The 13967-nt window shown below is 36.3% G+C and overlaps 1 protein-coding gene across 33 annotated transcripts in view; it reads right to left on the bottom strand.

The window, feature by feature from the left end:
- Nucleotides 1-13967, bottom strand: part of ANK2 (ankyrin 2) — a 297111-nt gene that overhangs the window by 98714 nt on the left and 184430 nt on the right. For all 33 annotated transcript variants that reach the window (XM_087724233.1, XM_087724230.1, XM_087724241.1 and 30 more), the window contains exons 5-8: nt 7010-7108; nt 3800-3985; nt 3124-3147; nt 2016-2114 (exon numbers count right to left, since the gene is read on the bottom strand). In XM_087724233.1, the coding sequence (XP_087580359.1) occupies nt 2016-2114; nt 3124-3147; nt 3800-3985; nt 7010-7108 (408 nt within the window). The remainder of the gene's footprint in view (nt 1-2015; nt 2115-3123; nt 3148-3799; nt 3986-7009; nt 7109-13967) is intronic.

Here is a 13967-nt window from a genome sequence, read left to right as displayed (position 1 = left end):
TTAAAATCTGGCGAGGTAAGCATGTTCTAGATTAATAACGCTTTTGGTTTTGCTACCATACATTTTTTCTTGAATGCCCAATTCATAGCAATTCTTAACTTATATAGAGATTACCATATTTTTCAGAGTATAAGACGCACCGGAGTATAAAACGCACCAAGGTTTTGAAGAGGCATTTTTTTAAAAAAGTAGGTAGGTAGATAGAGGGATAGAGAGGGAGAGAAAGAGAGAGAAATATAGTAGGTAGGTAGGGAGAGAGACAGTAGTTAGGTAGGTAGGTATGTAGGTAGGTAGGTAGATAAAGGGATAGAAAGAGAAAGAGAGAGAGAGAGAGAGAGAGAGAGAGAGAGAAATACAGTAGGTAGTAGAGAGTGGGTAGGTAGGTAGGTAGGTAGATGGATAGAGAAAGAGAAATAGAGAGAAATACAGTAGATAGGTAGGGAGAGAGAGAGAAGTAGGTAGGTAGGTAGGTAGATGTTTCCACGTGTATTTATTCATGTGCTGGACAAGGAAACAGCTGACAACTTGTAGCACCTAAAACTTTGTTTCTGCTGGGACAACACTTGATCAATGTAATTCTCATCAACCACTCTAACTAAACAGCTTTCCGAAAGGGGGAAACAGCCCTCCCCAAAACGGCCCATTTTTTTGTTTTTTAAAAAAGGCATGAATAGCCTTGGGGGGGGGGGCTTGCAGAGTCCTCCGGGGGGTGCAAAAATGAGCAAAAAATGGTCCATTTTTCACAAAAACAGCCCATTTTTTGTCAAAACAATTGCATGCATAGCCTTATGGATGCTTATAGAGTGCTGCTGGGGGCTGGGGGGCAAAAAACTGTCCATTTTTGGCTCATTTCTGCCCTCCCCAGCCCCCAGGAATCTCTGAAAGCCTTCATAAGGCTATGCACGGCCATTTTGGTGAAGGGCAGGGCTTCAGGAGGCAAAAAATGCTGTATTCGGTGTATAAGACACACCCAGATTTTTAGCCTCTTTTTAGAGGAAAAAATATAATATTAATACAGGTAATCTTCGACTTACAGCAGTTTGTCAAAGTTACAATGGCACTGAAAATGGCAGCAAATAGGCCAGAGAGAAGAACTTGTGGGCCCAATTCCCTCAGAAGCCATTAGGACCCGGAAATAAATCCTGTAACCTTTGCACCAAGCACTAAATTTGTCAATTTAAGATTTAGAATAGCCAATAAATCAAATCACAACTTATCACCAATTAAGCCTACTTTTAACTATTAAATCTGTCGGAGAGATCACCAGTCCAATGGAAACGGACTGAGTCTAAGCTGGAGAGGCTAGCAAGAAGGGTGGGACTTGTCAATTTGGTAGACCCAGTCCTATTGGATACTGTCTGGAATACCCATGTCTGGATGATGTCTCCACCTACTAGGAGAAGAGTGACTTATGACCATTTTTACACGACTATTGCAGCATCCCCATGGTCATGTGATCAAAATTCGGACACTTGGCAACTGACTCATATTTATGATGGTTGCAATGTCCTGAGGGGTCATGCAATGACCTTTTGACAAGCATAGTCAATGAGGAAGTCAGATTCACTTAACAACTTTGTTACTAATTTAACTGCAGAATTCACTTAACAGCTGTGGTAAGAAAGGTTGTAAAATCGGGCAAATCTTGTTTAACAATTGTCTCACTTAACAGCATAAATGTTGGGCTCAATTGTGATAATAAATTGAGAATTACCCGTGTTAGATATATTTTTTGTTCATTTATAGTGGTATCCTGTAAAAATATAATGAATGCATTACAGTCAACTATTTTCCAACTATGAAACATGATATTATTTCTAAGGGAAAGAGGAATGAAGAATCATTGCCTTTAAATAAACACAACTGTGAATAGATTTACTGCTTCCTTTCCTTCCTTATTTCCTTTCCTCTCTTATTTCCTTCCTTGTTTTCTTCTTTCCTTTTCAATATATTTAATGAAAATTTCCTTGAAAATTCACTGTTATTTCTATGTGCAGAAGATGAGAACGCATTACCCTTGCTGTGAAGTCTACAACAGCTCCTCGGTTGAGTAGAAGTGTCGCTACATTAACATTTCCATAATGTGCCGCTATGTGCAAAGGTGTGAAGCCACTCTGCAAAAATAAAACAGCCCTAATTAGAAAATCCAGTTCTTTTAGTTTACACAAGACAATAGTTACTAAAATTTGAGCACTATAAGCCAGAATTAGTTTCCTAATTCTGGATGATTCTAATTGTACAAGAATTAAATATTATGGTTTCTTATTTGCTCATTTCATTATTTATTCATTTTTCTTGGTTCAGATGCAAAACTCATTTTCTCTGTTTTCGGAGAAAAAATATTTTTTAAATACTTCTTAGCAAGTACTGTATCAAATTCTGCCATGCTACTTGTTGACTCTCCATATAATTTAAAAAGTGAGGGACATTGCTAACAAAATATGGATCCAAGAGTTGATAAACTATAGATGTCCATGCTTAGTTAGCCATCTTCTATGGCTAATTTCCATGGTTATCTACAGAAAGCAGTTGTGTGAAAGTAAGGGGTAGCTTCTGTTAAGTGCTTTCAATATCCAATTGTTGACATTTTTATCATTTTTTCTTCAAGAAAATAGAATCTGAGCTCTGCTGAGCTGGGAATACTTTTAAATTGGAACAGAGTTCCACTGATTTCAGTATATTAAATTGCCCAGCTCTTGAAAACATAATAAATTATGAAGAGGGGAAAGAATTTAAAAAATTTAAAAATGCCATTTGCAAGCAACAAACAATCCAAACCAATTGTGCAGATGAATATTTTGGAATGGATTTACACTGCTACAGAAATAAATTCATGTTACAGGCAATTGTTCTGTACTTAATAATTCCTCTGCAGGCCCACTATTTTAGTTCTCTATTCTACTATGAAAAACAAATACAAAAATATTGAGCATCTCAAAACCAAAAAAACCCAAAATAAAATAAAAAAGATGAGACAGAATATATTTCTGCCAAGAGTACATAAAAATGAAATGTGATACACTCTGAACTGAATGTAATGGCAGTGGCAGGGGTCAGGGGGATGAAATGATTTTCAACAAAGAGCTGGCAAGAATAGGTTAACAAAACTGTTGGTTTTGGTACCTCAGTTGTTCTATTCACCATCATCTGTTGAAGCATGTTTTGGAGAAAAGAGGAAAGATATTACAGATTGGTAGAATGACAGAAAGCTCACTTGTTCACTAAAATGAATTACATTCTTGTTACTGGGGAAAAACTCCTGATACGAATGATTAATTTTTAATGTCATTGTATGGAATCTCACATTTCCATAGATTACACAGCCCAAAACCTACTTAACAACAATAACAACACTACTGTTTAACAGTTGTTTCCCCCCTAGTAAATAATCAAATTTTATATTTCAGATGTAAAGCACAGTATGAATTGTATTATATTTTCAAAGATAAAAAGTACTGAAAAGCTAGCAGGTAATCAACACATGCAGCATGAATGAATTGTGCCTTTAAGTCCATATCTTCTTGCAACCGTAAGAAAAAAGGGAGGGGATGCTGGATCTAATATATTAGTAGCTTTTATAATGTTGTATGCTTATTATCCACATTAAGACAATTTATAAATATGCTGTAGACCATAAATTAATAAATATATGAATAATACAAAAAGCTGCAAATGGTTGCCCTTCCAATCTCACTGGAAAAAGCATTATTTTATCCTGCTCATGGGCTGGGGTGGGGTGGGAATCCTTGTAAACATCCTATCTTTGATAGCATTCTGGAAAAAGAGGTAATTTTTGTACCTTAGACTGAACATCAGCATTATGATCATTCTGGAGAAGAAGCGCTGCTGATTTGGTGTCATCTTTTCTGGCAGCAATATGCAGTGCCGGCAGTCGCACTTTCCCCTTGGTGTCATTCTCCAAAAGAACAGCCACGGCCTGATTGTGTCCTTGCTGCAATGCAACTGCTAGTGGAGTGAACCCATCCTGTTAGAATGGAAAGAAAAGAGATGCTGCATTGAACTAGTTTGGGGCTATCTAGGCACGACTACAGGAACCAGGAGTACCACTCAGGTGACCCTGAGGACACAGATAAACCTCCAAGTGCTTCAATGACCCTCTAAAAGGACACAAATGACCAGCTCTCTGCAAGGAATATAAATCCTTCCATTCCCTATTATCTTGTCAGAGCTGAAGTAGCTTCTTGGATGAGAAGTGAAATGTCTTCAAAAGAAAAAGCATAAAAGTCCAGTTGCCTCTTGAAAAAGCACCTTGGTAAACCAGGGAGCTACCCGGGATCGACACTGGATCAGAGGCCGCAAAGGCACAACACGATCCAAAGCCCCAGTGGCCACCCTAGCTCAGGCTTCCACTAGGGCTTCGGTCGAGTTGTGAGCAAGGAATTCAGGAAAAGTCCCAAGCTCCATCAGGAACCTTTCAGGGTCCATCAGGCATCTGGGGTGGAAGCATCTAGTCGGTTCTACCTCCCTGCAGTAAGGGGTAGCAGCATGGAAGTCAAGCCTGATGAGGAAATGATCCAATTATGACAACGGTTGGATAGAAATATCCCCTAAATCTAGATCATTCATCCACTGCCCAGAGACAAAAATCAGGTCGTGTGTGTGTCCCCCCATTATGGGTGGGGTCGTGAATTAACTGAGTTAGATCCATAGCAGTCATGGAAGCCACGAACTCCCGAGCTGACTCGGATGTCTCGCCAATGGAAGGCAGATTGAAATCCCCCAGGATCATAAGTCTGGGGAAATCAATTTCTTGTGGTGGTATATCAGGTATTGAAAATGTATAGCCAGCCTTTCTATTTATCATTTAGGTGGGAAAATATATTAGATCATTGTAATTAAGAATTTCATTTTAAAAGTACAGAATGTAGATTTGTTGTATTTCTTAACCTTGAAATACTGAAATTTCAGGAATGTTTCCTAGAAGGACATGTAATAGAATATAAGCAGAGAATATAAGAAATCATGGACATGTTGAATTATGCAACATAATACAGACTATGGCTGGAATTCATGTGACACATAAAAGGAGACAGTATGAAAATGCTGAAGCCAAAATGCCTTGTGGCGTTCTTTAAAATGATAAAGAAGAGTGCAGATGGTTTATCATCTTCAGATGTGTTTCTTTCCTCTGGAAACTGGGAACAGAATATTAAAACAGGTCTACCTGTAACTTGCCTTTTTTTACATACACACACATCCCAGCAAGTGCCACTATGTGCAAAGCCTTCCTTCTATTCACATTTAAAACAAATTACAATCTAACAAAAGGGAAGTGTTACAACACCCAAAAGCTATCAATGGGATTCCTGATTTGGGCCACAATTTTGGTTGGTATGGCCCAGCAAGCACCAGTATGTGTAAATCTTCCCTTATGCTGCCATTCAAAACAAACTGCAATATAGCAAAAGAGGTTTTAGGACAACAGAAGCTAATTATGAACTGTTGGTTTGGGGTTATATACTTTCTTCTGTTTAAAGAAGACAGGAAGTGAAATGGTTTCACTCCAAATCTAGAAATACTCAGTAGTGCCTGTTAATAAAGTAGGTGGTTTTAGAACTAACACAGAAAAAGTGTTATCAATCTTATCCTGTTCCATGTATGCACTTAAAATAGAATAACACAACTGCTACTCATTCCTAGCATAATATGAGTGCACTATCAATTTCATATCCTCCCAAGAAATAAATTAATGTATGTGGGGAGATAACCATGCAATGCTGTATGTTATCATCATCACCATCATCAAACAGAGAAATGTAGGCACCAAGATCATCTAGTGATTCATTCATTTGCACTGTTGTTTCTGCCCAGTTGCTTAGTAACCACACGATGCTCCATATCCAGCAAAACTGCAATGGGAACATGGCTTCTGTCCATCCCAGCAACAAAAAGCTGCAATGTAACATGACCTCAATCCGCTCCAGGAGCAGAAAGGATTATTTTAAAAGCCACTGTCAAACGGAACAGTATCCGCCCAATGAAAGGATAGCAAAACAGCTGTTGACAAAGGCAAGCTTGGCTCCTCTATTAAATACCGTACTATCTTGGATACCCTGCAGTGGGATCACTGCATACCAAGAAAGGTGACAAATTAAGAAACCAATAAGGCAGTGGTTCCCAAACTTGGCAACTTTAAGACTTGTGGACTTCAACTCCCAGAATTCTCCAGCCAGCTCTGCAGAGCTACAATAAGGGATTGTATCATATTATACAAATGCTAAAGGTAGAAGGTTGCTTTGTAAATAAATTTATTCATGAATGAGCACCTCTGCAATGTTAAATGTTATCATTGCACTGCAGTATCAAAAGAGTTGGGAAATATTTAACCTAGAAATGTGGAAGGCATAATGAGAACAAGATAGTTTGCAAAGATAGAAATATATCGGGCATTTTAAACTAAAGTTACCATGTTTATCTTTTTCCTAATCATGATTTCAATTGCTTTGGCATACATGTAGTCCTTGACTTACAACAGTTCATTTAGTGAGCTTTTGAAGTTACAAGAGGATTGAAAAATGAGACTTATGACAGTTTATGACACTTATGACGGTTGCAGCATCCTCGTGGTCACATGATTAAAATTCAAATGCTTGGCAACTGACTCATATTTATGACAGTTGCAGCGTCCTGGATCACGTGATCACCTTCTGTGATCTTCTGACAAGCAAAGTCAATGGGGAAGCCAGGTTCACTTAATACCATTGTTACTAACGTAACAATTTTAGAGATTCATATAACAACTTTGGCAAGAAAAAGCATAAAATGGGGCAAAACTCATTTCAAAAATGTTTTATAAATGTTGGGCTTAATTGTGGTCATAAGTCGAGGACTAGCTATATCATTTTCTCTACTTTTTATAATGCTTACTCTGAAAGAGAATTGAAGGTTGGATATGATTTGTGTTTCCAGAAAACCAGGATAATGTAGGAACCATGATTTTAAAGAAAAGGGCAAGCAGAGGAGGAGGAAGAAGATCTGAATACTGTACCTCAGTAGCAGTGCTCTGATTGGCTCCATTTTCCAAAAGATATTTTACTACATCGATATGGTTTTCCTGCGCTGCCATGTAGAGGGGTGTGAAGCCATTCTAAGGGAAAATAAAGTAATATACAAGCCATAAATATTAAAAACCAAAGCAACTTACACACAAAATAATGTGATTTGTGAAGCCAGCTCAAATAGAATCCAAAGAAAAAACAAATAAAACTTTCCACTGAAGAACTCAATTCTAAGAAACATCAGGTACATTCAAAATCATCTTTTGGCAAAACTATTTTAAAGCTTGTACCTTTTTAAACATTTAATTTATTAACGTAAATATCTTTGAGCCCTATTAAATAAGTATTAAGCATGAAACATGAGATTGTAGTGACTTTATGTGGTTTTGTAAAGCTTAATATACCCTCCACATTCTTTATGCAGCACTTAAGTTAATTTAGGATGTACTGCAAGAATTAGGATTTTCAAATAAATAATGTAAAAGTTATAATATTTATGAAGAAAAGAAGAAAACTATTATTTATTTATTGTATAATTAAAAGTAACTCACTGTCTAACATAGAACAGTGACCTTAATCATGGCAGATTTATGGACTGGAACAATATATATTCCATGGCACTATAATATAAGGAAAAACTGTTTTGATTATAACAGGGCTGCAGAAGAACTTTTACAACTTGATATCCTAACCAGGAGTCAAAAATGTGAACTCAGGACTTAAGGGGAGTGCAAGATTGATATTTTTAAGGAATGCTTTGAAGAATAATACAATTTACCCTAAGTATCAGATTTAATTCTTATAATGCCACAGTTTACAAAATAGAGTCGTGAGCAGGCTATTAACAGAGGAAAATAAAACATTTGTTGCTTGCATTTTATGTATATATTTGAAAATGACACTGAAGCATCTCATTAATTAAAAATAGAAACTTTTTTTTGTTTAATTCATCCAAGAATAAAACCTAAAGCAATATTTGCAATACACATTTTATTGGTTTTGAGAGCATCTCATTAAGTTATATAGAAGCAGTACTCTGTATATTTTAATATATTTTTAATTCAAATGTGAATATAGTTTTAAATTATTCACTGTGCAGAGCATATAACATAATAATTCAGAACAGCTTGATGGATTTGTATTATGGTTTTTGAACACTAAGTCTTGCTATTTTTGTTTCAGGATTATTACATAGTTCTTCACTTTGTTTTGAGGTCAGCTTGCATTTCCTGGAAATGCATAACATTATGATAATAAAAATGAATCATTAAACAAATTCTGTTTGTCATGCCATTTCACTTTTAGCTACCATATGAGCTCAATTTTTTTTAAAAAAACCTCAACCAGTCATAGCATGTGTGATATGAAGTGCAACCTTAATGTACCATAAAAAGACGCAGATTTACACAGACATTCATTTTAATGTATAAATATCAATCAGAAAACAAAGAAATTGTATTTGCAAACCAAACTGGACTTCAAATAGCTTCAAATATGAGAATATTTATAGAAAGACTGCAGCTCCGACCACGCTTTACTCACACAAACATGAAGCCGAAAACAGCAGCCTGAAGATGACAAGTGAGACCTCGCCGAAACGTTGCCAAGCGAATCTCAATCTTACACGGGAAAAGACCCGAATACACAAGACCAGCATATATTGGTCTTGTATATATATATGTTGCAATTGTGCTGATAAATAAAAAGGGAGACTAGTATAGATCTATTTCAAGCTATTTAGCCCTATTTAGCCATGGCTAGCTGATGAGAGCTAAACAGCTTGAAATAGATCTATACTAGTCTCCCTTTATTTATTTATCAGCACAATTGCAACACAAATGTAACAAAGGCAACATTAAAAAACAATGGCTTTCTGCCTGGATGGCTCCCAGAATGAGCCGATAGACAGAAAAGGGAAGCAGTATGCTCCCTCCCATATTTGGACATACCAGGGGTTGTGACACAATACATATATACACACACACATTTTTGGAAATCTTAATTGTTACCGAAAGTAATCAAAAGAAATTGCAATGATTTACTATTAAATCAGTAAGCAGTAAATTCCAAAACCAGCCTACATTTACCTGTTGATTTCTTCCTAACATTAAATTTCAGTTGCAAGGGTATAATAATGTTCTACAATGCCTGCCATTAAATGGCTGAGACAATCATTATTTTCTGAATCAACTGTATGTGGATCAAAATTCAAAAACTGAACATCTGTTATAGTGACTACAGGCAGTGCCTAGAACATTAAGTGCTACCAATAACTGAGCTGAAAAAATGGAATGATTATTTCATCTGGGGAAGATTTATTTTGCTTTTCTATGGAATTACAATTCAATTTTTCTTTAAAATGCTTTTGAAAGTTAATTGAAACTTGCATTTCTTTTTCATTTTTGAATTAAATAAACTTTAATTACTAATCTTTTTTTACTGTATGCCAAAAATATATTGAACTTGAATATATATGGCATACATATGCCATACTAAACAAAGATTAGTAATTAAAGTTTATTTAATTAGAAAATGAAAAAGAAAAGGCAAGTTTCTTGACCTTCAGTAAATTTATCATAACTTTCCCCAATGAAAGAATGAAGAACAGAAGGATAAAATTGGTCCATATTTACTTCCAAAATCTAAAACCAAAGGAAAAAATGGACATCATCATACCATTTTTAAATGGTTGTCAATTTGCTTCTGAGTGCCATTGAAGGTGCTGGTTATCACATATACAGAGCCTGGGACCTGTTACTGTCTTCCACAGTTTTTCCCTTTGCTTTGGCAAGATTAGTGTGTTCAGGATCCATTGATTAAACAATGCCATTTTTGTGAACCCAGAAGGGCCACTTCTCTGTAGCAATACTTATCCTCTGGAATGAGGTCTCCTTTCAAGATACACACACACACACACACACACACACACACACACACACACACACACACACTATTTCAAAGGACTGAAATGTGGAGTCCTTTCTGATGCTTTCTGAGCTTGGTTGTTTTCCTGCAGACATTTTGTTATCAAACTAGGCAACATTATCACTGTTAATAATGATGTTCTTCATGTAGGCCTTTGGCAAATATGATTAATGTCCCTTTTCTTCCTTTTCCTTGTTCCTATCCAGGTTGGTTTTCTCTGCCTTCTCTCTTCTTCCCTCCCTCCCTTCATTTATCTATTTTGTCAAGCATGTATAAGATAACAGATGTAAGTATAAACATGAATATGAATACAGGAAATAGATAAGAATAAGTGGGGACAGTGGGACAGGGATGGTAGGCACGTTGGTGCGCTTATGCACGCCCCTTACAGACCTCTTAGGAATGGAATAGGGCAACAGTAGACAATCTAAGGTTAAAGTTTTAGGGGTTTGGGGATGAAACCACAGAGTCAGGTAGTGCATTCCAGGCATTGACCATTCTGTTGCTGAAGTTGTATTTTCTGTAATCGAGTTTGGAGCGGTTTACCTTAAGTTTGTATCTATTGTGTGCTCGTGTATTGTTGCGATTAAAGCTGAAGTAGTCACTGACAGTAGGACATTGTAGCAGATAATTTTGTGTACTATGCTCAGATCAGTTATTTTGTGTGTGTGTTTTGTGTATTGTTTTGTGTGTTGTTTTTGTGGGAGGGATTTGTTTGTATTGGTTCTTATTGATAAAGGTTTTTTAACTATTTGTAAACCACCCATGATCACTGGGAGTCAAGTGGCATGCAAATTTAACAAACTATTATTGATGTACATTTGTGTTAATATTAATGTATGGTGTAGTGATCCAGCAAAGCAGACATTTAGATTTTTTTTAAAAAAAATTAGAATCTGGAAAAAAAGTAGACACATCTACTAGTAGATGTGTCTACCCCATCTAATAAACCATTTTCTGTTCTTCCATTTCTCCATGATACTATGCCATGGAATTTATTCATAATATTTACATATATTAATGTTGTGCAGGCATGCAATTGATATATGCAAGTATGTTGCCATTAATATACTGTTGCAAAAAATAAATACAATTGTGTTTCTGGAAGATGCTGTTCTATTCTTTCTTTGTTTTCTCTTCCTTTGTCATGCAGTTCCTTTGCATAATATGAATCTTCAGTGAGTCTTTCTATTATGTAACACTGCTGCCTGTGAAGCAGCAAAAAATATGTAGGATCCAAATCTACGCAACATGGATTTAATACATATGCTCATGCTTATTTACAAAGTTGTAGTCCGTTCCCAATGATGTTTAGGGTAGTCCAGCTGACCACAAGCATATTAGTATCATTAAAGTGTATATTTGTGTACTTTATAATATACTTTGTTTATAGATTCATGTATTTGTACATAGTATACATCCCATACTAAATATACTATGTTGGTTTAAGCTCAAAAGCTTAAAATACCATTATTTTTAAACCTCAGTTACCTGAAAGTTGTCTAGACAATGTACAATTTTAAAGAATTTCTTCATAAAAATCAAGAAACAATGTAAAACAATAGAACACTAATAAGGTAAAGGTAAAGGTTCCCCTCGCACATATGTGCTAGTTGCTCCCAACTCTAGGGGGTGGTGTTCATCCTCATTTAAAAGCCAAAGAGCCAGTGCTGTCCGAAAATGTCTCCATGGTCATGTGGCCCGCATGACTAAACGCTGAAGGTGCACGAAATGCTTTTACCTTCCAACCAAAGGTATTTCCTATTTTTCTTCTTGCATTTTTACGTGCTTTTGAACTGCTATGTTGCCAGAAGCTGGGACAAATAATGTGAGCCTACCCTATTACATGGCACTAGAGATTCTAACTGCTGACCTTTCTGATCGACAAGCTCACCATGTTAGCCACTGACCCACTGCGTCCCAATAGAACACTAATAGAACCACATTAAAATTAAAATGGGACAAAATATAATACAGCCTTAAAATCCTAATTTATATCACAGTAACAAAGTTTCTAAGGTGAGAGAGCTCAGTTTTGACTACCTACTAAGCTAGTTTCAATCTACGGTAGAACATGACTAACAATAAATTAGACAACACTTTACAAATATGGAAGACGCCATTCTAGTATTCCAGCAACAAATGATTTAGGGATTTAGCAACAAAATAGCAGTTTGAAAACCATTCAAACTGGGAATTGTTTATTATAATGCCTGACCAAAATCTAGTTATCAGATTTTACGTAAGTATATCTTACCAATGTTTAACTGTTCAAAGATAGATTCTACCTAGATAATGTGGGGTTTTGTTCATTTGTTTTTGGGCCTTCAAGTCAGTGTTGACTCCTGGTGACTGCTTGGAGAACCCCTGAATTTTTGTTGGGAAGGTTTGTTTGGAGGTGCTTAGCCATCACTTCCTTCCTAGGAATGAGAATGACTGGCCCAGGGTTATGCAGTTGGCTTCATGCCCAAGGCAAAACTAGAACTCATGGTCTCTTTCTTTTATGATGCTTTAACCACTATACCAAACTGGCATTATGGGAAAAACATTTTGAGGGCCAAGAGCTGCCCTTAATATTGTATGAAACATACCAGCAAAGTATAACTTTGCACAATGTTCTGCAAAGTTATAGTCCCCAAGGTACTTAATTTTAACTTAATTTTAGAGCCATCGCAGATAATTTTTAGCAAATTACACCGGTGGATTTGGATAGAATTCCAAGGATGATACAAAAGAAGCCACCTACATATATAAACCTTGGCTTCAACTTGTCCACCTATAAATAGCCTAAGCAGAATCTAATCATAATAATGTATGCAGGTTTTTTTTTTGCTGAAAGAACTCTAATTCAACTTTTAAAAATTAACATTCCTTGATTAACTTCCCAGCTATTCCAACGTTTGAAACAGCTTATCAACCATAAGGGAAGAGGGGAGAGCTCAGCCTTTAGATTTTGATGCTCTTTAGACCAGCAGTCCTCAACCTTTCCAGCTTGGTGGATTGGCAGGGAGGAGGGGATGGTTCCATTGATTGGTGTTTTGGAGTCTGCCACTTTTACAAATGAAGCTTCGCACGTGCGTGGCCACCGCTCATGTAAGTGGAGCTGCACTCATGCTCACCTGCTAGTAGTGCGGCCCAGTTCCGAAGAGGCTGTGGCTTGGTAGAGGGCCACAGCCCAGGAATTGGAGACACTTGCCTTAGACTATCCATACTAATATTATGCAGGCATTAAATCAGTGTGTACATATGTTTGTTTCTAAATGTATTGTATGCAATTTCCCAAGTATATGCCAACCATGTGGGATAACTTGAGATTGCTTTGACATGGGGAACATGATCATTGCACATTAATACTGTAAAAATACTGATGCATATAGAAATGCCTTAATATACTTTGAAGGAAACACATACTTTAAACCTTATATACATTGAGGCCCTTTTATAAGATGAACCTCAGTAGCATCATGCACAGATTAGGAATTTTCATCTGATTATAGATGCCCCTTTATTTAAAGATTTGTCAGTTCTTTCTGTTCTTTCCCTCCCTCAAGAACAGGAGGCCTCTTCTGTTTTGCTGGTGTGAGTCAGCAATTACAAAAATAGATCAAAGAATACTGTCTTAGATACCAAGGCATTTCCTGAATATAAGGCGGTGGGTGTCTAGGAAAGCATTATTCTAGATGCTATCTTGTAGTTATGGCTTGTGAATAATCACTCCTTGTTATTATGGTAAACTTTAGACTTTTAGAGAAAATAAAAACATAATAATGCTATATTTTAAATCTGTATTTTACATTTGCAAAGATATAGTTATTAAGCATGCCCTTCCTAGGATGGATAGGCAAAAAATTAGAAGCATATTCTTTGGTCACTTCTATTGATGGTTCCTTGTTAATTAGACATACAACTGTGCATGAACTAATTTCTAACATTTTTAGGAATGATTAAAAATATTATTGTGTTACTAAGACATTTTAAAGCTATATCTAAATTTAGGGATGGGGATTTGGCTATCTTATGCTT

This window comes from Thamnophis sirtalis, unplaced genomic scaffold, assembly GCF_051295495.1.
Source record: "Thamnophis sirtalis isolate CommonGarterSnake01/CBP01778 unplaced genomic scaffold, rThaSir2_p1.2 scaffold_10, whole genome shotgun sequence".
NCBI classification, from domain to species: domain Eukaryota; kingdom Metazoa; phylum Chordata; class Lepidosauria; order Squamata; family Natricidae; genus Thamnophis; species Thamnophis sirtalis.
The sequence above is the reverse complement of the archived record's forward strand: the minus strand, read 5'-3'. Positions and strand labels throughout refer to the sequence as shown.